The sequence below is a fragment of the Rhinolophus sinicus genome, chromosome 13 (assembly GCF_057876585.1).
Source record: "Rhinolophus sinicus isolate RSI-liver-muscle chromosome 13, RSI-T2T, whole genome shotgun sequence".
Classification (NCBI taxonomy): Eukaryota; Metazoa; Chordata; class Mammalia; order Chiroptera; family Rhinolophidae; genus Rhinolophus; species Rhinolophus sinicus.
The window spans coordinates 9,405,224-9,429,667 of record NC_142513.1 but is presented as its reverse complement, the minus strand read 5'-3'; the positions used below and the strand labels follow the sequence as shown (position 1 = coordinate 9,429,667).

Below are 24,444 nucleotides of genomic sequence, written 5' to 3'. Positions count from 1 at the left end.
CAATGGGTAAACATACTTCCTAGTTCCATCTGCTGAGAGAGCCTGGAAGAAATGACACCCTTCTAGCAACCAGCACCCAGCACCCAGATCTTGCTTTCTAAATACCATTCTCCACTAAAAAGAACCAAGTTTCTTTGGAGATATGACTGATTCTCAGGGCTCAGGCAGAGAAATGACAACGTGAGCCTGGAACATCTTCTCGAGCCAGAAAGTAAGGAAATGCCAAAAGAATGATGGGACATGTCAAGAGGACATAAAAGCCAGGTCGGAGGGGTTCCTATTGGCCGATCTGGGACAATTTGAATATCAAAATAAATAATGATAGTAACCGATTATAATACCTTCGTTGGGGGTGGGGGGAAAACCATGATCTCATACTTATACCGAACATAAAATAAAAACATAAAATCCTGTGTTTGCCAGAGGAAAGTGTCCAAGGGCTACCTGGTCTTGGGTGCCAGGTCTGACCCCTGCACTGAGGGTGAAATAGAAACCAGTAGTTCATCTGGTTAGAGATCTGAGTGCACGAGACGAGCTGGGAAATCAGGGTGATGGGCGATCAGCCCAGTCTCTGAGGCCCTGGAATGTCAGGCCAAGACTCTATTTGACCCTGTGAGAACCTGGCAGCTACTGAAGATATGTGAACAGGAAAGATGGTGATCACGGCCCGTGCTCTCCAAACCAGGTGTTTGGTCCTGTGCGATAACAAGGGATGCTGGGTAAGAAATCAGCTTTTAAGGTCCCTAGAAACATGGCACAGTGGAACAGAAACGATCCCGCAGCCAGTAAGCCTGGGTTCAAGTACCTGGTACAGCATTTAGTAGCCCTGGGAGTTGGGCAAGGCCCTCTAAGAGGCTGGGCTCTGGACTACCCAGAATGCCTGGGTTCAGCTCGGCTGAGGACTATTTATGACGTTGGGCAAAATGACCTAACCTCTCTGTGCTCCAGTTTCTTTATCTGTGAGATGAGAAAGATAACAGTAGCACCGACTTCCATGCAGGTAGTGAGATAGCCCCTGTGAGCATTCAGCATAGTAAGTACCCCTTAAGCCTTAGCTATTATTGTCCATCCTTTTTGATGGAATGCAATAGTACTAGAAAGAATGTTACCCAAGGCCTGGAAGGGAGTAAGCCGGCAACTAATGTTATCCTTGATTAGGATCATTGTTGTGCAACATGAATTTGCTGGGGGCTAAGAATTCTATCTGGTTCTCAAAGCTCAGCATTCATTCTGACCTCCCACTGGCGGAGGCAGGGCTGGGGGCAGTTAGTAACCCCAAAGAAGGCTAGTTTTCAAATGAAAACTGGCAGTCAGCCTTCTTCACAAAGCAGTAAGAAAGGCTTTTCCCCCTTAGTCTCTCAATATAAACACAACTGCCACTCCAAAGTGTTCCTGTCTGCCCTGGAAGCCACCCACAAGTCCAAAGGTAATCCGGCTAAGGGCTGTTTATCAGTAGAATCCACCCAGCCCAGCCCAGCTCCAAGGAGACACAGCTCATGGGGTTGGATGTTGAGATTCAGCCAGCGCCTCATCTGGATAATTCTAAATGGCTCCTGAAAACAGTAACCCGGGGGTTAGGAGCTCCTGGTGTGTATTGTACTGGTCTCTTAAAATATTGGTTTTTAAAGGACTGTTTGCTGGAACCCACCGTCTTTGTCCTTCCCTTGAAGCAGGCCAGGGAAAGCCACAAACAGGTTGTCTTTGTTACATAGCAATGTTATTTCAATGCAGGAAGGCAAAGTATGCTCTGAAGCCAAAAGGCCTGAGTTCAGATCCCACCTCTGCCACTTCCCAGCTGTGTGACTTTGGACAAGCTATCTAACTTCTCTGGGCCTCTGCTTCCTTATCAGTAAAGGATTAATAGGAGTAACTACCCCCAAGGATGATTGAGAGATTAAATGAGCTAATACATGGTGCCAGCGTAAAGTGAGTGTTCAACACAAGCCAGCTATGATTATTCTTGACTCAGACATGGGGCTTACCAGGCTGGGGTGTACAGTAGGCCTCAGATGGAGGGGGACATGATTGGGCTTGAGGTCGTTCTGGTCATTCCTGGGCACCTGGCATTTAGGTTGCTCAGAGTTGAATTTTATAACATTCAGAATATATATACAGCTTAACAATGAAAAGATAACTCAATTTAAAAATGGGCAAAGGACTTGAACAGACATTTCTCCAAAAAAGATAAACAAATGGCCAATAAGCACATGAAAAAATGCTGAACATCATGAGTCATTAAGGAAATGCATATCAAAAACACAAGGAGATACAACTTTATACCTACTAAGATGGCTACAATTTTTACAAAGGGAAAATTATAAGTGTTGACAAGGATGTAGAGAAATCAGAAACCATGTACATTGCTGGTGGGAATGTAAAATGGTACAACTGCTGTGGAGAAGAGTTTGGTGACTCCTTAAAAAGTTAAACATAGAATTACCATAGGAACTAGCAATTCTACACCTAGGTATCTACCCAAATAATTTTTAAAAAGGGGACCTAAACAGAACTTTGTATAGGAATGGTCATAGCAGCATTATTCACAATAGCCAAAAGGTGGAAACACCCAACTGCCCATCAACAGATGAATGGATACACAAAATGTGGTTTATCCATACAATGGAATATTAGTCATCCATAAAAAAGAGTGAAGTTTTCACACATGCTACAACATGGATGAACCTTGAAACCATTATGCTATGTGAAAGAAGCCAGACACAATAGGACAAATATTGTATGACTCTACTTACATGAAATGTCTATAATAGGCAAATTCAAAGAGACAGAAAGTAGATTAGAGGTTACCAGGACTGAGAAAGGGGAAAATGGAGAGTTATTGCTTAATAGGTACAGAGTTTCTGTTCAGGGTGATTAAAAAATCTGTTTGGAAACAGCGGTGATAATTGTACAACATTGTTAATGTAATTAATGCCACTGACACATATTTTTAAATGGTTAAAATGGCAAATTTTATGATTTTATATATATGTATATATCATAATAAATTTTTTTAAAGAAAACATATTATCCCTATATTATTTAATATTAAATATATTAAAATACATTTCAAAGAAAGAAAGACAAAAAGAAGGAAGGAAAGAAGGAAGGAAGGAAGGAAGGAAGGAAGGAAGGAAGGAAGGAAGGAAGGAATAAATTTGCTCGAGAATGAAATTTCACTGGGATGTTTAGTCTATCCACTTGAAGGCTGAGCTTCTCAACAAACTACTTAATTTATCATTGATTGATTGATTCATTTGCTCATTCAGTATTTATTGACATGTATGTGTCAGACACTGGAGCTGGGCAGCAATAAGATAAGATCCAAGCTCTGGGCATGCTTATGTGCTAAGGGCAAGAAGACAGTAAACAAGTGGACAAAAAAATGAACAAAATCACTGCAGATTTTGATACCAGCTGGGAAGGAAATAAGTCAGGTCATGCGATACAGCATGCTTGGAAGGTGATTTCAGATAGGTGCTTCAGGAAGTCCCCTCTAAAGAGGTGGCTAGTTACCTGAGACTTATAAAAAGCCGTGCAGATAACTAGGGGAGGCCAGGGAGAGGAAACAGTAGGTGCAAAGTCCCTGAGGCAGGAATGAACTTGGTGTGCTTGGGAAAGAGAAAAAAGGCCAGTGTGGCTGGTGTGGCTGGAGAACGGCATCAGAGGGGAGCAGGCATTATATCAAGGAGGGCCTGTAGAAGGATGAGGACAGAAGTAGGGAGGCCAGTGAGGAGGCTGCTGCAACAATCCAGGTGGCCACGAGGGTGGCTTGGAGTAGACCCTGGGCCTTGGTCCAGCAGCTGTGGCCTGGCCACTTGAACCACGTGGTGTGAGCCTGGGGCTCCACCTTCTCAGAATGAGCTGCAGACATGGAAGCCTTAATGGAGTTTCCCAAACGCAATCCACCAGCAGTGAACGTAGATCATTTGTGGACAGCCAATCTCCGTCCCCCTTCCTCTGATAATAGCATCTCAATTTGGCTTTGGGAAGCCACCACTGCCCATAGCTCCGTTGGCGATATCTCTGTAGTTTCTGTCAATCAAGACTCCCTAGTCCAAGGAATGGCCATATGGTTCAAGCTGAGCCAATCAGATACTTCTCTGGGAGTCTGAATATAGACCAGATTATTCAGAGACTGAAAAGAGTTAAAGCTAATTCCTCCAGTTAAGAATGCCCTGGTACCAGTCCCTCCCAAATCTAGAATTTTAGCTTTTTTTTTCCATTTTGCTAAAGTTTGCTGGGATCAGTTTCTGTCCTCTGCAAGTAAAGTATGCTGCTGGAAACAAAGATTGCAGCTATAGGCAATTAGAATAACTCCATGTTTTCCCAACATTACACTGCAAATAACTTATAGTTTTCCAAATAGGAAAATGTACATGCCAGCATATTATAAAACAGTGGTCTCCAGATTTTTTCAGTCAGTACAAAATCTGAATATTCACCTACAATATACATAATAATCACAGTGCTCATTTTTAATAGACCTTAAGAAACATGCACACACACCCAAAGATAAAAAGTATGGCCTATTGTACCCTTCAAAAATATTAAAGTCTTGAAAGATAAAGGGAGAGTAATGAATGGTTCCAGACTAAGAGTTTGAAGAGGCTTGATAACCAAATGCAATGTGCTGTCCTAGATGAGATCTTGAACTAGAAAAGAATGAATAATGAAAAATAAAGGCATTTATTTTTATTTAAATAAATATTATTGAGACAATTGGTAAAATATGAATAAAGTCTATAGATTAGGTAATACTGTTGTATCAATATTAACTTCTTTTTGGTAATTGTACAATGGTTTTGTAAGAGAATGTTTTTATTCTTAGGAGTACACACTGAAAGCAAAAGGCATGTCTACAACTTACTCTCAAATGTTTCAGGAAAAAAGCACATATATACATAAATATATGTGTATTTATACATAAATATACATCAATACATGTATTAATGCATATGTATTATGTGTGTGTGTGTATACATAGAGAGAGATGGAACAATAAAGCAAATGTGATAAATTGGGGTATCCAGTTGAGGGGGTCTCTGGGAGTTTTTAAAAATACTTTTGTAACTTTTCTGTAAATCTAAAATTATTTCAAAATAAATACTTACAAAAAGTATGTGCTAAGTATGAAATAATATTTTTTACTTCCTACAACTAAAAAATAAAGACAACCCAATAAAAAAATGAACAAAAGATTTGAACAGACACTTTCCAAAGGAAGGCATACAAATGGCCAATAAGCAAATGAACAAGTGTTCAACATCATTCATCATTATGAAAATGAAAACCACAAGATCCCACTACAAACCCCACAGAATGGCTAAAATCAAGATGGCTGACAACCAAACATTGGTAGGATGTGGAGCAACTCAGACCTGGTTAGAGGCAGTGGAAAATATTTGGAAAATGGTTTGGTTTAGCAGTTTCTAATAAATTTAAATATACACTTACCAAATGACCCAGCAATTCCACTTCTAAATGGATGCTTAGTTTTTAATATTGTGACGACTTCATTCTCATTAGCCAATGTCTCAAGTCACAAATACACATGCAGGGCAGCTTGTAGCTGATGATGGTGGATTTAAATGCCTATTTCAATCAGCCTTGATAATATTCATTTGGTTCTTGTTCTTGTCAGAATTTACTAGATCATCATTGTTTTTACCTCATTATGTGGCTGATTCTTGATATAATATAAACTGTAAAATGCTGTGTGAAAACAGTGAGCTGGTGGAGAAACTGATAAACTGAAATTTTCTGGAGGCAGCATTTTTATGCAGTCATCCTCCTATGTCTTGCCTGTTTACGTCCAGATCATGCACTGCCATATCCCCAACACCTATTAGTAGGATGCCTGGTACGTAGAAGTAACTGGTTGAATGAAAATTTACGTGCCAGTGTTACTCATGTTAAAACTCCTTGAAATCTGAGACTATGTCCTTTTTGATTTTTACTTCCAGACCCAGTAAGCCATAATGGGCAGGAGCTGTAAGCACTTAAGGAACTAAAAAGAATAAGAGAGGTGTTTGGTGTTTACCTTGGTGGGCCCCAGGAGTCTGTGAGATACTCGTTTGCCCCCTAGTGGTATAGATGGGAAGTCCTCCTGGCTCTTACCAGTTTGGCACCAGTTTGAAATCAAGATGAAATTATCTGCCCATAGATTAATAAGAGTAGTAATACATAATGTTGTAGTCTGCCTATTTTAGATAAGTGTAGTAATAATTTTCACATGTGACCTGTGGCTGAGAGATAGGACTCTGAGGATTATATGATTTGAGGCCTGTCTAATTCATCTCAACTGTTCTCCCACACTGTATCCCCCCACCCTGCAGAGGCCTGCCACATAGTAGGCCCACAGGGACTCTTTGTTGCCTGAATGAATGAGTCTCCCTTAACAGTAAAATTCAAGTTTGTGAAGACTTTGAACAGGACCAATTCCCCATTCCAGCCTCATATCAGAACCTCAAGAGGATCTTAGATGACGTGGGCAACCTGGGAGAGGCCGCCAAAAACTAAAGGAGAGGAAGAAACTATTGTGGGAAATATTTTCCACAAGAACATTAAGGGAAACCGAGAAGAAGAAAGGTTCATTCATTTGACACACATTATTAGGTTGATTGTTGAAAAACAGCAAGTATGAGTATGGGGAGAAGAGACGACTGACAATATATTTGCAAGCAAAGAAAGGTATAGTGGGGACACTGTCACTGGGAATGCCTCGGAAAGACAGAAAGGGATGGAGCACATTCAGTCTAGTCTCAGCACTGACGTGGGGAGGCATGGGTTGTGTAGCTAGTGGTTCTCAAAATATGCTTACCTGGTTCTACAACATCAGCCTCACCTAAAACCGGTTGGAAATTGGAATCCTCGGGCCACAGCCCAGTCCTACTGACATGCTGTATCAGGATGTGTGGGGGGCGGGGGGAGGCTCCAGCAGCCTTCCAGGCGACTTTCACGCACAGGCACCCTTAAGGGCACAGGTGCGAAAGCCAAACTGCATGTGGTGTTCAAATCCTGACTCTCATGTCCATCCACGTTAAAAGGTAATTTAACTTCTTTGTATTTCAAATTTGCACAGCTGTAAAATGGGGATAATAATAGATCCTAAGGCATAGGTTACTGCGAGGATTTATTCATGTAAAGGGCTTAGAATACTAAGCACCAAAAAACCCACATTCATTATGAATTATGTCAATCCTGTTCTCTTATCTCTGACAAAGTGTAAGCTCGTGGAAAGTTCCTTTCAAGAGCTCAAACTGGAGGCCCTCCGTGGATTTGAAGCCCAGGTCTGAGGCTCTCTTCCCACCACCACCCCTCACCCACATCCCCACCCCCACCTCCCCAGGGTCTGGCAGCAGCTACAGGGTCAACACAAAGGCTTATAAATACCGACAGCTACCTCTGCCCTCTGTCTGCCCTGGAAGGGAGAGAGGAGAGAGATCAGATGAATGGGTTCCTGGCATAGGAACAGGAAAAAGAAACAGTAAAGCGTAAGTAATCATAGGCCTCTTGGGCTGCTGCCTACCTGCCAAATTATTTTTTGGTGAAAAGATGCCCACGTGGATAGCTGAAAATAATCCTCCCGATGGCACCAGGTCAAGCAAAATCAATCCAGATGATTGGGAATAGGACAAAGAAGGCACAAATTTGCATTCAATTAACCTGGTTTAACACACGAGGTTTATTTGTCCCGTGTAGACTCCTTACTGTGAAGCCTTTGTGGCCTTTCAGGTGGAGGATTAATTGATCGGTAATTTTCCTGGTTAAGAAAACCACGCAGGGTTGTTAGCACAGCCTGCCTTCTAAAAAGATGTATTTTTTGTTAAATGGGCTGCATACAAGAGCTAACTGGGTGCAGTGGAAAGTGGAGGAAGTTAGGATTCAAAACATATGAGGTCTAGGCCTGCTCCTTTCCTGTGAGATTGAGGTTTAGTCTATCTCCTTAAGCCCCAGCTTCCTTGTTTACACAGAGCAGGAGCTGGATTCCATTGCCAGGAGACAGGCGAACACAATCTTAATGTTGACTCACGGAGGGAGACAGGCTTCCCATTACTTCTGCTTTCGTTAGCAAGTCTCAGTGTGGTGATAGCCTGTCTTCAACACCTGTCTAATAATGGCTAATTTCTCTTTTCAGCGTCAGCAGTATCCAGCATGAATGAATGATATTGTTTTCTTTCCATTGTATGTTTACAATTCCCTAATAGAAATAAGTGAAACTGATTTTCTATTTGTGGCTCAGGAGTGATATCAAATCTCCCTTTAAAATTTGTTTGCTTAAGTTTGAAGGAAGCCACTCGGTTTGAAGAGAAATATTAAGCAATAGTGCATAAGTAATATTAAGTAATAGTAATAATTTAAATTTAGAAAAGAGGCTGAAGCACAAAGCCCGTTCCAAATACTACCAGTCTCTGGATCTGGTTTCCACATTTTCCAGATTTCCGTCGGCCTCTTCCTCCCTCCCTCCTGTCAGAGGGGCCGAGAAGGCGTGACCCATCCACTAGCCCCGCCCCAGCCAGGCGTACGTTCCTTAATCCATGCCCCTAGCGGCCCGTGCTGCCTGTAAGCCCCGCCCTCTCTCCGCCCCGCGCCCCACCCCTCGCGTGCACCAGCGCGCCTCCTCGGCCCCGCCCCGTTGGGCTCCTCCTCGGCCGCCGTTGCGGGGCGCTCCGCGGCAGCAAGATGGCGGCGCAACAGCAGGACCGTGAGGGTGGTGCGCAGCTGGCAGGGCCCGCGGCTGAGGCGGACCCGCTGGGCCGCTATACGTGTCCCGTGTGTTTAGAGGTGTACGAGAAGCCGGTTCGGGTGCTCTGCGGACACGTGTAAGCGGCGAGCGGGGGCCTGGTTGGGGGGCGCCTGACTGGGAAGGGGAAGGGATCCGAGGGGCGAGGCCCCGTCAGGGAGCGTCTCGGGCGGGAGCTAGAGGACCGGCCTAACGGGGCTTCTCCAGGGGGCCCTCCCGGGCTCCTGAAGGCTCGTGAAAGTTGGCAGGGCGCTCTTGTCTCCCGTCCTGCTCTCTCCCAAGTATCCCGCCCTTCTGATGAGCGCCCACTGTGTTCCGGCCGCCTGTCAGCACCTTCCCACGAGCGATAGTGGAGTCGCACCGTGCTTGGGGTTAGGTAGGCTCTCCAGTCCGCTGTCCTCGAGAGCCCCAATTTCCCTTGAGTGGTGCGTACACCTCCCCTGAAGTAGATACATAAGGAGCCGTGTGTCCAACTCTGCCGAGTAATTCTAACGTGCACGAAAGTTGGAGAAACGCTGAACTAGACTAAAGGAACAAAAGGGAAGTCTTGACATAGATCGGAGCGGTCCGCCCTTAACTGTGACAGGGACTGAGAGTTGGCAGACAGGGATTGTCCGCGTTTCTCCTTCCGTGGGTACGAAGTGTGTTTCATGGTATTTGAAATCACGCCTTCATGGCCCGCGTGTTACTAATGGACGTTGTGAGGACAAAAGGAGTTGGGTGTCAGAATGTCAGTGTGGGTCCTGGGCTGGGAAAGGTGCTTGGAGGTGTTTTAGCTCCGTCAGACACAACACACCTACGTTGAAAGAACTGTAGAAAATGTGACCACCCGCTTCCTGCCGCTGAGAGTTGGCATTTCCTCCATGGCCTCCCTCAATGCTTGTCGAGGGCATCACCTTGGCATTGGTCTTAGGATCCCTTTACTGGTCAGTCTGCACACTAGGCACCGACTGGGCCTCCCAGGCATTCTTATTTCTACAGCAATCCTGCAGGGGAAGCGGGTGGGCAGCCATATTGCAGGTGAGAGTGCTGAGGCTCACCATGGTGTCTGACTCTTCCCAGATGGACTGCAGGCATCTGTTTGCCAGCCCAGCGAACAGCTGGCACCTGGCAAGGGCCCCCCAGCCACACTGAGTGCTTTTTGCTTCTTCAAGTACATGAAGCTCTTTCTCCCTGGCTGTTCTCCTTTGCAGTTCAGTTAGCCTGGAGCTCTTCCTGCCCATCTGCACCGCCCCCACCGCTACCCCACATCCTTTTCAGACTTCAAGTCCCAGTGTGTTACCTCCTCTATCACCGTCCTCATGTAAGTCACCTCCAGTTTCTTGCACGGAGCAAAACTGAAGGCTCATGAGGGCAGTGACCATGTCTGCTTTGCCCCTCTCCGTATCCCCAGGGCCCTGCACAGTGACCATCCATCTTCTTATATTACACAGACTGAAATATTTGTATACTCACTATGTGCCAGATTCTTGGGACATAGTAAGAAAGGTCATGCTGCCCTCAGTTCACGATGCATTGACTCGATGATAAGTACAGAGGGTGCCAAAAAAAATGTACACATGTTTTAAGAAAGGAAAAAGCTGTATTAAAATTGTAATACTCAACATATACTGATAACAAAAGATAGATAGACAAGTCATGTGTATACATTTTTTTGGCACCCCCGTAAGTACCAACAAATGTTTAGACTATTGAGAAAATTCATTGTGCAATTACTGTAAGGATCAAACCTGTGTGTGTTGAGGGGGGTGGTGATGGATGAATAAAGAGACTTGACCCAGTACAATTTACCAGCTGAACAGCGGCAAAATTTGAGATTTCCCTGAGCCAGGTGAACCTTTCCTGGATCAGAGGTCAAGGGGCAGTACTGGGATTCAAACTTTTCTATACTCATCATACTAGTTCCACATGTTTATCAGTTCAGTGTTGATTGACGACAGATGGATGCGCCTCACTGAGGGCAGCGCAAGTCTCCCTTAGCTCCAGCCACCTGCTTTTTGTCTGGGTGGGATGTTAGGTTTTTATAAAACTTTACTCCAAGCCCTGAATGACTATATCCTCCAGTCTGGTGGAATACAGCAGGAGAAGGGACTTTCCACATAGCGCTGTAACAAAGGTTAGAGCGTGTAGAAGGCTGAACTAGATAAAGGCCGATAAATAGGAAAGGGAAACTGAAAGCAGGCTATTTTGTTGGCCATCACTCAGGGCCCCAGAAGTCTTCCTTTCTGCCTTTCAGATCCCCCTCTGCTCTTGGTGTCATCTCAGTGTGAAACTCTGCAGCCAGCTCTGTGTGGCTCTCTCATAATTTTACGTCTCAGTTCAAAGGTTACTTGTTTAAAGAAATTTCCTGTGATCCACCACCCCAGCTGATCTCATTGCTTTGTTGTATTGCCTTCATATACTTAATCACTATCTGAAACTGACTGTGTTTTTCTCCACTCTGGAACATATGCATTATGAGGACAGGGACTTAGTTCCCTGTGCCCTCAGGTGAATAAGTAGACCCCTCACCTTCTTCCAGCCTGGTACAGAATTTTGCCTAGCAGCAGTCACACCTAGCTTAATGACAAAGGGGAAGAATATTCTCAGAGACAGTAAAAAGTTGTCACATGCACAGATTACATTTGATTATTTATATCCTGAGTTTTTCCTGGCTGATTCTGTTATCCTGCCTTAAATCTATCAGGTTGAGTGTGTAGCCAGGGTATTTTCATGCCTTATTACCCATTCTCTCTGTGTACTGTATCTCAGCATCACCACCTGCCTAGGCTTCAGGACAAAAACTTGGCCATCTTTGACTTTCCTTCTTGTCTTCAATAAGTTACCAGTCCTACTGATTCCACCTCTGAATCGTTTCCTGAATTCATTCTCTATTGCCTCATTCAGGCCTTTAGCCATCTGTGTGGTTTCTACTGCAATTCTCCTCTCATCTTTCCTCACCTGAAAAAAATGTACATGTTAGCTATATTTTAATAAAAATATTTTTAAAAAATTTAAAAACCAGCAACTCTCATCTGTGATAACCTCAGAATTATTTTTCTAAAACTTGGATTTGTTCTTGTTGATTGATGCTGTGCTTTAAACATCTGGGTCCCTACTGCTTATGAGGGAAAGTGTTAGGCTTTTATTTCCTCAGATTCATCATGAATGTTTAAGTCAAAGGGTCTGAAATATTCTTCTTTTGCCAGCTGAACTCTTTCTTTTAAGGCGCTTTCATAGGTACTGCCTCTGAAGTCTTCCCAGCCTGTCCTCGGGTCACAACTAGTTGCTCTTGTCTTTGTATTCCCATAGTGCTTTGCAATCACCTCTAATGATAGCAGCTCCTGTTTGTGGTGCATTTCATATGGCTAGACACTACTAAGGGTCTACTATACGTATTTCATGATTTCAACGCTCAGATGTGTGAGTACCGCTATCTCCACAGGAAAAACCGAGGTTCAGGGAACCCGACCAGGATCCCTCAGTGCTGGGGGCTGTTTGAAGACTGCGTCATAACACCTTTCACCATATATCATGGTAGTTTGCATTTGTTTCTGTTGTTGGACCTGTGTGTTCTTTGCAGGGTCCGTTCCCTCTCACCACCACCCCATCTTTCTGGTATAGGAGGACTCAATATCTGAATCAGGAGTAGGGAGCAAATTGTTTTGAATCCATTGTTCATTGATGTCTTTTTAAAACGATCCATTCCTGTTGTCTTGTCTCCACGATGCATGACTCGGTTCTCTGTATGTCTTGTTCTAGCTTTTGCTCTGCATGCCTGCAGGAATGTCTGAAGCCGAAGAAGCCTGTCTGTGGGGTGTGTCGTAGCCCTCTGGCACCTGGCGACCGAGCTGTGGAGCTCGAGCGGCAGATTGAGAACACAGAGACTTCTTGCCATGGCTGCCGTAAAAATGTATGTGGAAGTAAAACGAAAGCGAGACTTTGAGATGGGGTAAAACGTAGAGCTGTTGCCATGTTGTTTCGGAAGTTAGAGCATGACTAGGTGACTAATAGCACGTGTGCATGCTGGTTACCCGTGGCAATGGCTGGGCTGCTGCTTCATTTTGGTAACCTTGTTGAGTTTTTTTCCCAAGAGTTGGCGTAGTATATTACATATTTGAGCTTTGAAAGCCATAGGAATCATTTAGCCCAGTTTTTTCATATAAAAGACCCATTTTTCCAAAGCATGATGCACAATTTTAATTAGAATGTGATGACAGAATATTTTTTTATTTTGTAAAAAATATAAAATGGAATCAGTGACTTAAAAAAAATTACCTGCTGCAATGAGTTTGAGAGGAATTTTTAAAACCTATATCATTACAGATGTAAAATGTAATCAACTTTTTAGCACTTAACAGGGAGGACTCATATAAATGTCAATATGAAATCATTTGATTATAATAGCAATATCTAACACTTAAAATGCACCCATGCTCTTTTGTGTAGTTCAAATCAAGTATATGTATCTTAACATCTGTTATAACTGCAAAAGAAAAATACTATTGACTTATTTTCCAAGAGATATGTACACAGGCTTACTGATTTTTAAATCATTGTAATTTCGTTAGCTCCAGACAGGACAAAAATAAAAGGTAACGTAGGCTCGTTCTCCACTCCAGAGATTACCTCCCTAAAGTGGTTTAATTTAGAAAACTGCGAGACATTTTCTGCCCTTTGACAAACATGTAGGGTTTTTACAAAATAGGATCATACTGTAATATACATTATAACTTCTTTTCATTTAAAAAAAAGTTCTCCCTTAACAGCTTATTAGACAGCTTTGCTCATCAGTTTCATTGCTCACACCTCCGTGTGGATAGCCACAGAAGGGATATACCTGGCCGTGTCCTTCCTCTCAGAGTGACTTAGCACGGTGGTACACTGTGGGTACAGTTCTGAATGGGGCTGTTTCCCGTCCCTTTTCATTGGGAGCTCCCTGGTTGGCGGCTTGAAGTCAAGTTCTTTATCTGGAGGTTCAAACAGAAGTATCATGGTAAGCTGCAGCTCAAATAGTGAAGCTCTTTTTTTTCTTGCAGTTTCCTTTAACTTAGAAACTCAAGATACTGAAATAAAATTTCCTGTTAACCTTCATCATCTTCATGCATGCATGTGGATTTTTTTTTCTCTTTGCTTTTTTTTGTTTTGTTTTTTAATTTATTGGGGTGACAATTGCTAGTAAAATTACGTAGATTTCAGGTGTACAATTCTGTATTACATCATCTGTAAATCCCATTGTGTGTTCACTCTCTTTGCTTTTGATTTTCTCCATTTTAAAGATGAGTGATTGTATTGTATTATACCTCCAAAAATGTTTATCTTCCCTTTTCTTCTTCATTCCTAACATGCTCTTTTTTTTTTTTTTTTTTTTTAAAGAGCACCTGTCATGAAGCACTCTTCTCTGGGTTTTCTTTTCTCTTTCTATATTGCAAAGACTAGATTTTATAGGGCTAGTATTCAGATTTGGGGTGTTTTTTTTTTTTTTTAAAGATTTATCACAATCAAGTGATTCGTACTTTATCCCTTTTACTTAAATGATCACCTTTCTCTGCTGCACATAATAGAATGTGGTTCTTGACTTGCTATAAGGAGACGAATTTAAATGCTAGTGTGGAAAACTTTAAAAACGTCACTGGGTTTAGAGGCATCTGTGAGCAGAGAGCATATGGGGAATAAAGCAAACCTCTGGACAGTTAGTTTAGAGTGGAAGCAGATGTCCTGATTTGGTCAGGTAAAACATCAGCCTTGTTGCAGAAACCCTGCAACAAAGCAGGGGTTCAGCCCCAGCAACACAGCCAGGAGTCTAGTACGATGGTTTGCCGGGGTGGCAGAGGTCTAGTTGTCGTGTTGCCCTTGCTTTGGGACTATGTTGGTCCTGGACAAGGTCCTGACTCACTTGTGGCCTCTGATTCTTCCAAGTTCTTCCTATCCAAGATCCGGGCCCATGTGGCTACCTGTTCCAAATACCAGAATTACATCATGGAAGGTGTGAAAGCCACCACCAAGGATGCATCCCTTCAGCCAAGGTAAATGATTCAGTCACTCCCTGAGGTGGAGGTCATCTTTTACCACAAAGACACTGGACACTGCATGTTCGAGGATTTAGTGGGAAGAGTTTTGGAAAGTGGAAATATAATTGTCATGCTGGCTAAAGCTGATATAAGTATTTGTATGGGGGGAGGGGTGTGGAGGACTGTCTTTCAATATCAGCTGTGCTATTATTTTCACAACACTTGACCTGATTCAGAAGTGATCACCTCGGTCCCTGTCATAACACATTCAGTGAACTTTGCTCCTTTTTAGAGGATACAGTAGTTGAAGTTCTCTGGAAATGGACCCACAGAAGTTTTTTTTCTTTTTTCCTGCCTTTCATCTTCCAGGAATGTCCCAAACCGTTACACCTTTCCTTGCCCTTACTGTCCTGAGAAGAACTTTGATCAAGAAGGACTTGTGGAACACTGCAAGTTAGCCCATAGCACGGACACCAAATCTGTGGTAAGAGGAACTTTCTTTTTCCTACTTTTTGTGGGAAAAAAGTCAAAATTACAGGAGTAATACAGTGCACTCTTATATACCCTTCACCTAGACTCACAGATGAATAACATTTTACTTAATCATACTTTATATATACAAATTTTTCGTTGACCATTCGAGAATAAGTTATAGGTATTGTGACCCTTTGCCCCTAAATACTTTAGCATACATTGCCTACGAACAAGAATATTTTCTTACAAAACCGCATTTTTTTGTGTAATTATTTGTCATACTTAGGAACTGTAACACTGATACAAACTAATACCTAATGGGGAGTTCATGTTTAAATTTTGACAATTGTAATGTTCTTCATAGCAATCTTCCCCTGCCCTCAAATCCTGGATCTGTGTGCTAGATTTAGTTGTCATGTCTTTTTAGTCTCATCCTTTCTTTGTCTTTCATGACCTTGACATTTTGAAAGAGGACAGGCAAGTTGTTTTATAGAATGTCCTTCAATTTGGGCTCGTCTGCATCTTCATGATTGGATGCAGGGATGCTCCGTAAGTGATGTGTCCTCCAGGTGCCACAGGAGAGGTGATGTGATGTCTGTTGGTCCCACTGTTGGTGACATTAACTGTGAGCCCTTGGTGTCCACCGAGTTTTTCCTCCATAAGCTGCCATTTTCCTTTTGAGAGTAGCTTCATAGTTGTGGGGAAAGAGAATTGAAGATGAAATTATCAGGAAAGTGGTTATCAGTCCTTAGACATTTAAATATCACAGATTGACTCACCCAGGTAAGGGAATGGGTACTCACGATCTGCGCCTGGCATGGGTGGACCTGGAGGGTATTGTGCTGAGTGGATTGTCAGGCAGAGAAAGACAGATGCAATGTGATTTTGCTTATATGTGGAATCTGAACAACAAAACAAACAAAACAAACAAATTCATAGATACAGACTACATTTTGATGGTTGCCACGTGGAAGGGGGTTGAGGGTTGGGTGAAAAAGGGGAAAGGATTAAGAAGGACAAATTGATTGTTACAAAGTAGTTATGGGGATGTAGACTGTAGCATAAGGAATATAGTCAGTAATACTGTAATAGCTGTGGCATTAGATGGGTACTAGGTTTATCAGGGTGATAGATGGGAGGGGGTTGGGGGCAGGGTGGAAAAGGTGAAGGGATTAAGTAGTACACATTGGTAGTTACAAAATGGTCATGGGGATGTATAGTAAAGCATAGGGAATATAGTTAATAATATGGTAATAACAGTGTATAGTGCCAGGTGAGTACTAGACTAGTCAGGGGGATCACTTCTTATACAAATGTCTAACCACTATGCTGTACACCTGAAATTAATATAAAATAATATTGAATGTCAGCTGTAATTGAAAATTTTAAAAAGGGAGGAAAGGTGAAGGAGAATAAGAGGTTCAAATCTCCAGGTATAAAACAAGTGAGTCATGGGGATATAATGTACAGCACAGAGAATAACATAGTCAGTAATATGGTGATAGCTTGGTACGGTGTCAGATGGTTACTGGACTTCTCATGGTGATCACTTCTTTAGGTATATTGTGTACCCCTGAAACTAGTATAATATTGTATGTTAGCTATATTTTAATAAAAGTCTTTAAAAATACAAAAATATAAAAATATCACAGACTGACATGTAGTTTCTTTTTTTGAAAAAAGTTTAAATTTGGTCCATCTCAGCAGTGTTACCCTTCCCTCTTAATGTGATTGACAGACTAGGTCTTAATACAGCTTCCTCGATTGTTCTTTTTCAGTTTTCCCTTCTATCTCAGACTGCTTCTGTTGAACTATGTACCTGGTTTTATGGGCAGTCTTCAGCTCCATTGCTGTCAAAGGTGGTGCACGAACTGGAATATGTGAGCTTTTGCTGATTGATAGGATTCGGCCCCACAGCCTTCTTTTTTTCTCGATCGTAAATCTTAAGATCCAGCTGGCCTTTTCAAGAATATGTTAAATCTCCTCTTGACTTTATTGAACTCCTGGCCATGTCCAAATTCTGGTCAGTACATCCACTGTTGACACCGGGCTCCCTAGGCTCTTAGCGCTGTGCTGCAACAGATTCCACAGATGAACCCCCTCCATCTGCTTATCCCAGCTCCCCAAGCTAGGGAACTAGGCTGGCTTGGCCCATTGTGCACCCCATTTTCAGGCAGGCCTGGTTGTCGCGAGGCACACACCCTCTCTAGTGGCTCTTCTGGGCACTCCATATTAAGTTGCTGGCATGAACTGTCCCCATCCTTTCCACGGATAACACTGAATCCTGCTTTAACCAAGTTCAAAATACCAAGTCTGCGTTCCTTCCTTCTCTCTTTCTTCTTCTATCTCAGGAGCTCTCTAATCTCTCTCTCAGCTCACAGACTGGCAGCCTGTGGGATGTGTGTGGCCCGTACACATTTTGTTTTTCCTAATCTTTAAAATCAGGTTTCTCGATCTTGATACTCTGTATTTGAGAAATTAGAAGTCTGGCAAGAGTGGGCTGGCTTTGAGCAGTTGCTGCTCCTTCTAGGTAAGCTGGGCTTCTGCCCATCCTGCTTTGCCTACAAGCCTAGTTTCTGGGAGCACTTGAGTTTCCAACCCTTGTCCCTTGTAATTATCATTCCCTCTTGTGTTGAGGAAAAAGCTCCTTTCCAAGTCTGACTCTTCTCTACCTGTGTCCTCAGATCCAGGCAAAGGACCGAGACGAGGGGCTGGCACAGAGAAAGACTCCCTGCTCCTGAGGCTTCCCTGTCATGTTCTTCTGTCCCCTTGAGCTTTTCTATCTGCTCCTTACACTTATTTTCTTTCAGACATACCCAAGTCTTCCTGTCTAAATGGCGGGAGGGATATTTGATGCAGAGCTTTCTCTAGATTGCATTCAGTTTCTCTTTCTCCAGCCTGTGGGTTTTCAGCTGCTGCTGTCTCTTTCACACCTCTCTTTTACTTCCTCTAGAGTCTGGCTTCCACCCCTGCAAGCATCACATTCTCTGTGGTCCCAGCTGGCTTTGAGTCCTTGTTTTCTGTCAACTCTTTGCAATTTTAAAAATTCATTTCTTTGTATGTAGTCAATTCATTGTATAAAAAGTGATCTGTCAAATGTGTCTCTCCGGCCCCTTTCCTTAGCCCCTGGTTCCCTTCTACACCATCAGTTGCTCCCAGTACTTTTTTATATTCTTGTAATTCTATGTTTGCGTGTGATAGACACATTGTATTGCCACTTGCCATTTTAGTATAAGAGAAGTAAACCCAATATGAAAGTAAAACACCACACCATGGTGGCCTGCCAGCCTTTCAGGAGATTATTCTCAAATAAACGGCTTCATCATTTGACACTAATAGTCATGTTTCTAATGTTTTTATTCCATAGAGAACTGCAGAAGTTTTATAGGCAGATGCCAATCTGGAATAGTCATTGCACCTGCTGTTTTCCTTGCCTGTAATTCCTAAATAGCTGCTCAGTGCATATTCTTTGGCTGCACTACGCAAGATAAAACTCCCCAAAGCCAGGTTTTCAGCTTCTTCAAGACATTTTAGTTACGGTTCTTAATAACTAAGTACTAATTGAAAGAGCAAGTGTACACACACACACACACACCACCCACTTGCCCCACTACCCATTTTCCATTCTAAAATCAACCAAAGAAGCACAGCTAGTTTTGGTAATTATGAAAATTAAAACAGATGCTAAGTAAAATGACAGAGATACTTTACTTCATTTCCAGCCACTGTCTCCCCAGCACTCATTTTTAGAAGTGAATAAGTAAAGAAACCAGTGCGCCACCCAAGTTAGGTGGATTGCCCATGTCGTAGAGCTGCTTAGTGACAGAACCAGTATTGGCACCCTTGTTCTGGCCCTAGACCTTCACCACGTCAGAAAATGCCTCCTTAGAGTGCTCTTTGGCCTCAGCGTAGTCTGCGTATGTGGCAAAGCAAAACCCAGTGACGCAAAGGCGTTTCTGGCTTTTGAATGTCCTTATGAGATTCATGTACATACCCTTCTTTTGTCCCTCTTTTTATACAAATGACAGCACGTTGTATAGGCTGTAACCAATGTTTATGGCATCTGTTCCCTGTCAGTACGTGTAGATCTGTTCCTTTTATAATGAGCTTCACAGTTTTCTATTACTTGTCTGTACATTTAACTGGTCCCTTATAGGTGAATGTCAAGGTTAGTCCCAGACAATCAGGAAATTCTGATTAAGAATGGAATATTAAATGCTACTAAAGCATTATTGATTGATAAGTGGGAGAATGGTATTGTATTTATATAGGGAAATACCTATTTTGAGGACTGTACTGAAAATTAAGGGTAAAATGTTGTGTCTTATTTGAAAATGCTTCCTTTTTGTTGAATTAACTATGTGCCAAACTTAAATCTAGGTATTGGGGATAAGAGATGGTTCATCAAACTATTATCTACTTGTAGGTTTGAACTTCCTCATAATAAATTTTAAAAGGCTGCCATAAATTTTAACATATCTTTGCCATTGTTCATGTATGTCTGTAAAATAAAGTCTTAGGTATGGGTTGATTTTATTGAAGGTTAAGTACACTCATAATTTTGATCGATATTACTCTGTGGTTTCTGATACTGCAACCTAATGTCTCTCTTTTTCCCCTCCTTTGGCTTCCTCACATCCCTCTGATCATTTCTTCTCAGTTGAAGCCTCTCTTTCTGCAGCCCTCTGTTCTGTCTCCCTCTACAGAGCTCCTTAAGTGTCAGTACTTCAGCACTTCCCTTTGGAAGCCACTTCCTCCTCTGTCTCTAGTCCTAACCGTGCTCCAGCTCCAGCTGCCTGCCTAGCTCTTCCACTCAAGGAATCTTCCACCACTTCAGATTTCACCTCTTGCCAACCCCCTTTGTCACCGTTTCTTCCTTGTGCCTGGTAGCATTCCATCTCCAAGCCAGACCACTTAGGCCTGTGTCTCCCCCCACCCCAGCGTGTCTCTGCCCTTCTCTGAATTTTCCATTCTGACCACACTGATTGTCTGGCTCTGTGCCTGTTATGCTGCCTCTTGGCCCTTTCTCCTCGCTACTACTGCCCCTCTTCTGGAAATCCCTTCCATGTTCTCTTTGTCTTTCCAAATACTTTCTAATCTTCAAAGCCCAAATCAGCCTCTGTATGAGGGTGTTTCGACCTGAACCCCCTCTTCTGAGCATTTACTTTGTAAACATAGCACATAAGGCTTGGGCACATTGCTCGTCTGTCATTTCCTTGGTTTTCTTTGTGCCTTGGATCATTTCATGTGCTGGTTGGATGGCCATAGTCTAGGCCCCCACTGGGCTTATACATTGTTCTAGCCATAGTAGGAGGCAATAAACGGGTGGTATCACGGCTGAAGCCCTTACCCATTGCCACATGTCATTTGACTTGAGTATTTTCTGGGATGTGAATGGGCACATGAAGGAGTGGCCGGGCCTTGCATGGGGTGTCGGGAAAGCTATCCTAGAAGCAGGGAGGCCAGACACAGGCCCCACAGGACTGGCATCAGCTCAGACATCAGGTGCCTAAGACCATGCTTCTCTGTTGAAAGGTCTGTCCGATATGTGCCTCGATGCCCTGGGGAGACCCCAACTACCGCAGCGCCAACTTCATCGAGCACATCCAGCGCCGGCACCAGTTTTCTTACGACACTTTTGTGGTGAGTCTGAAGCCCGTGTTCTGATCCTGCCCCTGGGGGAACAACACTGCTACTTGCTTCTCTTACCCAGGGAACCATGGGCCTTATGTTGTTTTGTCACTGCCATGATGGGTTCCCTGGAACGGCAACTGTGCGGTCCGTACTCGTGAGCCAGGTGGCCAGAGCCTGCCTTGTGTGGCATTTAAGGAGATTACTGGCCAGTCACCTAGATGGTAACACTGACAGCTTGCTCCTGTTTTTTGTTTGTTGCCCATAGGAGCAAGCTGTCAGTGTCACCATCTAGGTGACTGGCCAGTAATCTCCTTAAAAAATGTTGCCCACTTTCTTTTTGTACGTGTAGTTTCCACCTATTACAGAATCTGGTTTGGGATTCTTAAGCTCAGATACCCGCGGGGACCTGGCGGGTAATGGAAATGGCCCTCTCAGGGGTGTGCAAGCTGGACAGTGTGGCTCCTGCTGATGGCTGTGGAAACACAGGCACAGCATGGCCCCCTCGTCTGCCCCAGCCCGAGGAGCTGGACATGCAGAGTCCCATATGCAGTGTTACTTACTTATAAAGTACGTCAGGTCAAGCAGAACACAGCCCCTGGCCACGCGTGGTCACTAGGTTGTGCCCTTCCCCGAGAGCTGAGTGCTTCTGCAGGGCACACTGTTACCTCAGCATCACAGTGACAGATACATTTGGCCATGTGCTTGGAATAAACCTTTCATTTACATGTAAGTGTCAGGTTAGAATTTTAGAGTAGCATTCAGTCTTAATGGCTGAATTCAGGACCTGACTCTTTCCTAAGTCGTCATGAAGAGTATTTATTCGTGGTCTAATAGCGTCTGAATCTCAGACTTGAAAATAAATGTCCTTTTTATTAATGCTGTAAAGATGAATCTAATGCCCAAGTAGAAAACTTGGCCTCATTGAATTAGAAATAGAAAGGCTGGTTTGACGTTTGAGCACGTGGTCTGTGCCAGGGCTGCTGGGTGCTCTCGTCCTCACAGTCCCCGTGTCAGGGAGCCATCGTTGTCATTATCAGGACGAGGCAGCCGAGGCACAGAGAGATTGAGCACTTTGCCCAGAGCTGCACAGCTGGCGTTGCCAACCGTGGAGCTGGGCTCTGGCCCCTGCAGCCCTGTCCAGATCTCGAGCCGTGGCAGGCTCTCCCGCTGCTCCTCCCGACAGCGAGGCTTTGCAGCTGTGCGCAGGTGCTGAGGCCGTGTCTGTGTCGCCCGCAGGACTACGACGTCGATGAAGAGGACATGATAAACCAAGTGCTGCAGCGCTCCATCCTTGACCAGTGAGCAGGGCCGCCCTGTCCGCCTCACGTTCCAGCGCTTCCTCCACAGGTTCCGTGTGAAACTTGTGACTCATACACCTTAATATACAACAGACCTGGAAGTGAGCCGTGGGATCCGGACAGGGTCACTTCGGATAGGGAAACAAGTCCCCAGAGCCCTCCTTTCCTTTGGGCTCTTCCCCTGCTGTCCACTCTGTTTGTCACCTGTTTTGTCCTTTATTGTTTCTCAGCCACTTTCTGAAGCATCTGCTTCCTCTTCTGGACGAGAACCCAGCTTCTCCACCTGTCCTGTGTCACACCTGTTCCTCCATCCCAGTGTTCGTCTCTCAGGTCCTCTGAGCCAGCCAGGACCTTTTGGGTCATGAATAGCACAAATGAGACCAGCGTCTCCTGTCCTTGTCCCTGAGGTGTGTGCGCTCCGGCAGAAGTGCCTCCGATCAGTGGCTGGGCTCCGCCTGTGCTGTGGGAGTTCTGTCAGCTGGTCCTTGGCAGCGGCGGCCAGAAACTGGTTACCTCCCCGGCAACCTTCCCAAAGCCCTGTTGGGCTGGCTCTCCTGGGTATAGTGTGGTCTGATGCCGGAAGATTGGATGAGCGATATTTTCCTGTCCCTCCTGCACACCCTTAGAAAACTGATGCGGTCTTAACTGCCTGCACGGTGCCTTTTGAAGATAAGGTGTAACCATATTTTTTAGTGGAAATAGTGTTTCTAGATTAGAAAAGTTAAACTGCATTTCTCCATAAGTCGGGAAGAGGGCCAGCTAAGAAAGACGGGACGGCCATAGTTTTTTGCTTCTGATTTTCAAACTAGTGAGGTATTTTCAGATGACTGGGTCAAGTTTACCCCTCTGTGTGGGAGGCTGCTTACATTCTTGTCCTTGAGGCACGAAAAGGAATCCTCAAGAAGGAAGCGGTTTGGGGGCCCCAGTGGATACCAGTCTGTTTATCCTTTATTTTGTTACTTAGATCAAACTGAGCATTGCTTTTCTATCAGAGAGAGAGGTGATAGGCAACCTAGTATCTCAGCCTGCTGCCTCTTCTGACAAGACACTGTTCAAAAGGCACGACACATCTATGAGCAGTTGTTAATGGGAACTACTGGAAACTTGCTTTGATAGCAGCTCAAGAAGCTTGAGGTTCAACATGTTTCACGATATTAATATTAACACAAGGCTAAGAGCTGGCAGTCTGATATGTAGGAGCAGAACCTGTGACCGACCAATGGGCACCTGGATTTAGGTTTGCTCTTTCGTGTCAAACTTCTCTCGTCTGAATATGGAAATATTTTCTGGCCGGTGACCGAAGTTGCAATTGACAGGGCTTTGGGTCTGTGCACTGCTGCTGTGGGCCTCTCCCGACCAGCCAGGGAGAACTGCAGAGCCCTCGTAACCAGCAAAGACAGGGCTCTTTGGGGCAAAATAATTTTTTTGAACGTGCTGTTGCTTGGGAGGGCCCCGATGTTAAGGTCAGCTTCTTCACTGTAATTTTTGGAAAAAAGTTCACTCAGACCTCCCTGAATTGAGATCATCTCGGCCTAAGTTTAAAGGGAAATCGAACAGAAACTTCATTTGCGGGAACTGACGAGAGCGTGCCCGTCTCACTGGTGGTATACCGAGAAACCAATTTCCTCATATTAAGTGCACTTCATGTATTTCTAATAAGATGACTTTCCAGAAAGTGAAATTTGTTATGTTCTGGCTTTTAAAAGGCAAAATATGAATAAATTTCATAATTTATCCAACTGGTAAGCTGCAGTGCCTGTTTCCATTAACCCCATTTGCTGAAGTCTGGGCCTAGGGAGCCTCTAGAAGCGCACGCGTGGCTTTTCTCAGTTCTTGTCTGTCACAGGTGAGTTGTACCTGGCTCTGATCTCAGCTCTGACACTTCACTAGCTGAGCCTCCCGGGGCCGGTCCTCTTTGGAAAGTGAACACAAGCCCCACTTCTCCCAGTTGGGGGAGCCGGTCAGGTGAGAGGTGACCATGCTTCATGAAGACACGTCTTCAGCTCCGTTCAGATGACTGAGCAGTAGCCCCAAGACATCAGAGTAGGGAGGTCTGCAAGTTCCGAGCTGAGGTCCTGGGTGTGTTTTAAGTTCGGCACTCTGCTGCTGGTTGTCTGACACCTGGCAAACACTTTCCCTTTCTGAACCTGTTTCCCTACAATAAAATGGCAATAATTTTCTGGCTTCTAGTTTCTTTATGAAGTAGGTATGTACTATTTATTAAATAGCTACCATTTATTAATCCCTTGTCAGTTTGTGATTATATATTGGATTAATGTGTGAATCCCCAGTGCCTAGCACAGTG

General features: G+C 43.9%; 1 protein-coding gene across 1 annotated transcript; it reads left to right on the top strand.

Moving 5' to 3' along the window:
* The first annotated feature begins 8,643 nt into the window (after positions 1-8,643).
* Positions 8,644-23,878, top strand: RNF114 (ring finger protein 114). Its single transcript, XM_019726101.3, has 6 exons — positions 8,644-8,822; positions 12,485-12,635; positions 14,642-14,748; positions 15,103-15,217; positions 20,743-20,850; positions 22,078-23,878. The coding sequence occupies exons 1-6, from the start codon at positions 8,683-8,685 to the stop codon at positions 22,141-22,143; spliced, it is 687 nt and encodes a 228-aa protein (XP_019581660.1). The 5' UTR covers positions 8,644-8,682; the 3' UTR covers positions 22,144-23,878.
* The last annotated feature ends 566 nt before the right edge of the window (positions 23,879-24,444 follow it).

What these genes read in the sequence shown, in the direction of transcription:
- RNF114 (XM_019726101.3), top strand. Translation starts at nt 8,683, where the DNA reads ATGGCGGCGCAACAGCAGGACCGTGAGGGTGGTGCGCAGCTGGCAGGG. An exon ending in CGGGTGCTCTGCGGACACGT is followed by an intron (nt 8,823 to 12,484) that starts GTAAGCGGCGAG and finishes GTCTTGTTCTAG; the next exon opens with CTTTTGCTCTGCATGCCTGC. An exon ending in GATGCATCCCTTCAGCCAAG is followed by an intron (nt 14,749 to 15,102) that starts GTAAATGATTCA and finishes TTCATCTTCCAG; the next exon opens with GAATGTCCCAAACCGTTACA.